At 45.0% G+C, this 3,834-nt stretch overlaps 1 protein-coding gene across 1 annotated transcript; it reads left to right on the forward strand.

Annotated features, from left to right (window-relative positions):
- Nucleotides 1-231: 231 nt before the first annotated feature.
- Nucleotides 232-3,313, forward strand: LOC121965712 (phospholipid-transporting ATPase VA-like). Its single transcript, XM_042515838.1, has 4 exons — nt 232-334; nt 448-648; nt 2,211-2,291; nt 2,900-3,313. Exons 1-4 carry the CDS (start codon nt 305-307, stop codon nt 3,014-3,016), a joined length of 429 nt encoding a protein of 142 aa, XP_042371772.1. The 5' UTR covers nt 232-304; the 3' UTR covers nt 3,017-3,313.
- The last annotated feature ends 521 nt before the right edge of the window (nt 3,314-3,834 follow it).

Genomic DNA, 3,834 nt, shown 5'->3' on the forward strand with positions numbered 1-3,834 from the left:
CATCCCAGAAATCCTAGCAATGCCCCAAAATCCTTGAAATGTCATAAAATCGTAGAAACGTCCTAAAATCCTAGAAACGTCCTAAAATCCTAGAAACATTTTTAAGTCTTAAAATCCTAGAAACATGTATGGGGCCCCTCGACTGGCCCCTGGCCCCCTGTAGTTCAGGATGAAGGAGACTGAATGTCGTCTCTCCGGTGTTTTTCAGGCGGTGATGGCGAGTGATTTTGCTCTCCCGCGTTTCCGGTATCTCCAGAAGCTCCTGCTGGTTCACGGACACTGGTGCTACTCCCGACTGGCGAACATGATCCTCTACTTCTTCTACAAGAACGCTGTGAGCGGATTTTATTTCTGTCTGTTTGTGATTTCGATCAGTTGACGAATGTTTTCCCATACGTGTGTTTTCCTGTCCTGTGAATTCATCCTCGTTATCTCTTTGTTACGCAGATGTTTGTCGCGCTCATCTTCTGGTATCAGTTCTACTGCGGGTTCTCCGGTTCGGCCATGATTGACCAGTGGTATCTTATCTTCTTCAACCTGATGTTCTCCGCCTTCCCACAACTCATCACTGGCACTCTGGACAAAGACGTGTCAGCAGAGACTCTCCAACAACTACCTCAGCTCTACGTGAACGGCCAAAACTCCGAGGTCCGGTTTACTCCCGTATTAGTTTCCTTTTTCTTTTAGTGTTTGATGAAGCTGGTGGTAAAAACGAAGCGTTGTCTTTCCTCTGATGCAGCTCATTCAGTATTTTTCCTTTGCTTGGCCTGAAGCTCGGTATACACTGTCTGATTTTGGGTTATCTCAGAGGAAAGATGCCGATTGTGACTGAAACGAGGCGATATTTTTGGGTCGTGGCTCTAAAACGGTGGTCCACATTCTCCTCCTTCTCCTCTTCAGACTTTTTCCGACTCACATAAATGCGGCTACAGCGACGACTCAGTTTGTTTGTCTACATTTTTCTCTGAACACTAGAGCGGCGTTGATGGATGACGCACACCGACGATATTTTGTTACGCTGCGATTCAGTAGGCGATGTCATGGTAAAGTCTGCATACATCAAACATGATGTCGTACCAGAGTTTATTCAGATCCGTGTCGCAGAGTGAAGCTGCACCAAACTTATAAGACTGCAAAAATCTCCCAGTCTGCAGGAGGCGTTACCTCATCACATTACAGAAGAATAATCAGCGTATTTCAATGGTTGTCCTTTTCTGCATCAAGCGTACGCGTTTAGTCGTGTGCATATCCGTCTGTCTGCAGCTAATCTCACAAACTACTGGACCCATCAGCCTGATATTCTGTGTGCATGTGACCTCTCGTGCATGTGTGTTTTATTTATTGTTAAATGCCGTCATAGACTGCTGCCTTTTAAACTGGTCGTCAGGACGGCAAGTCATTAACAAAATCATCACGCAAGAAGAATTTGGTGGAAATCAAGGTTTTTTGGGAGCGCTCATCCCCAGGTATACTAAAGTGGACTTAAAGCAAGACGTTAAATACCGTGTCGACCTTTTAGCCATTTTAGGACTCCTAATTAGGAAGCTGGAGGCTGAACTTTGCCAGCAGCAGCGATGTGTGGCCGCGTTGGTGTTTTAGGGATCAGTGAGCAGGAAATCGTTTAAATAGACCGCGTTATTTTCAAAATGGCTGTGACTGGTGTCAGTGAGGGTGGTGAAGGGTAGCGACAGTAGAGTCAGCGTAGGCCTGTGAAGAAGAAGATGAAGAACAAGAAAACAAAGAAAAAGACAAATAAGACTAAGAAAAAGAAGAAAAAGACAAAGAAGAAATCGAAAAAGATGAAAAAAATGAAGAAGATGCAGAAAAAGTTGCCGAAGACGAAGACGCTGTTAGCCGATTAGAGCTGGGGCTTCCGCGTCCTGCATGAACCAACAAGATGCTTCATTTTTGCGTAAAATGTCTCGACGTATATTTCATGAAGTTTTATGAGACTGGTGCAGAGAATCATGTCCTCTCAGGATGAACTGAAATAATTAATGAACTTTTCATACAACATCATCACAAGGTCAGAATTTTAATTTAATTAACGCACTCTGACTCTCCTTTAGATGTGAGCGTAATCATCGGTGTTAACCGTTTACAGTAAATCTTTGACAGCTCCGCTTTAGGATTTATGACGGTATTTTTGAGACGGTGTCGTCCTCTGCTCAGTCTCGCTGACGGCTGTAAATCTGTGGTTTCCTCTGCAGGAATACAAGCCATACATGTTCTGGATGAACATGATTGACGCCTTCTACCAAAGTCTGATCTGCTTCTTCATCCCGTACTTTGTGAGTCTGTTTTCAGTTTCTGTATCAGCTCGTCTTCTCTCAGTAATCTGTTGTTCATCACGTCCGCTCTTGACGTCCCCTCCCATTCTTCCTCCTCTTCTCCGTGTTGTTCTTCTTCATATTCTTTGTCTTTTTATTTGTCTTCTTTGTCTCCTTCTTTTCCGCCCTCGTCTTCTTCTTTGTCTTCATCTATTTTGTCTTCTTTTTCCTTCTCTTATTTGTCCTTTTGGTTGGTCTTTGTTTTCTTCGGCTCTTTCTTTGTCTTCATTGTTGTCTCCTTCTTTGTCTTCATTGTCTTCGTCATCGTCTTCTTCTTTATCTTTTGTCTTCTTCCTCTTCATCGTCTTCTTCTTCATTGTTTTCATCTTCTTTATCTTCTTTTTTGTCTTATTTTTCCTAATCTTATTCCTCTTTCTCGTCCTCATCTACGTCCACGTCCTCTTCATTTCTCTCTTCATATCTCTTCATCTTTGTCTTTTTTTGTCTTCATCTTCATCATCTTTGTCTTTGTCTTCTTCAACTCCATCTTTGTCTTCTCAGTCTTTGTCCTCTTTGTCTTCCTCCTCCTCCTCGTCTTCGTCTAATTCTCTTCTTCTTCCTCCTCCCAGGCCTACGCTGACTCTGATGTCGATCTGTTTACATGGGGGACGCCCATCACCACGCTCGCTTTATTCACCATTCTGGTGCATTTGGGCATTGAGACCAAAACCTGGGTAAGGAGCTGAATAATCAGCGTTTCTCCTCTTTAAATGCGACACCTCCTCTCTGTCTCTGATATCAGCTTGTTGCTCTGAGAGCGCAGATGTGAACTCCTGCAGGTACGAGGACGTTTAACTGCAGCTGATCGGACTGAAGCTCTGCAGCGTCGCCCTCGACAGACCCCCTCCCTCCAAAACACCCGTTCACATTTTCCCTCCCACGTTCCCTCGCTGCCCTTCCTCCGTTTTTACTCTCGGGTAACCACGTGTGGTTCTCGTAAACGGCCCGGCGGTCTCGGGCATGAGCCATTTTAAATTTATGACCCCGCGCTGTATCAGACTCTTTTCCATTATGCTGCGGCCGTAAATTTAGCCTGACAAGTTTTGTACATGAAAAATGTCCTTTTCACTAACTACCTTCCTGGACGTGACGGCCTCCTGCGCAGAGAAGTGTTCACGCTGATCGGCATCGACCGAAGGTAAACATTTCCAAATGCTCGGCTGGCAGGTGCTTCATTCTCCGGCTGCTCGGGAACATAATGCACGCATGATCGGTAAACGGCTGTGAAAGTCAATTAAAGGTATTTGAGATGACAGCAGGCAGCGCTCGCGCTCTCCCCCCTACAGAAGCTGTGAGGCTGTAATTAATTATGTGCTCCTGTGTTTGTGTCACAGGGACAAAACTCCAGAGCAGCATTTTATAGACTTCACCTTGTCACATGTCTGTCAGCGTCAGGATGACACGAGGGCGTTTTTCCTCCAGCTGCCCAAACTCCTTAAAGAGCACGAGCACACGCATCACAACGTACAGTTTATTTTCTGCAAGCGTCTCGTCTTCATACCAT

This window comes from Plectropomus leopardus, unplaced genomic scaffold, assembly GCF_008729295.1.
Source record: "Plectropomus leopardus isolate mb unplaced genomic scaffold, YSFRI_Pleo_2.0 unplaced_scaffold21295, whole genome shotgun sequence".
NCBI lineage: Eukaryota > Metazoa > Chordata > Actinopteri > Perciformes > Serranidae > Plectropomus > Plectropomus leopardus.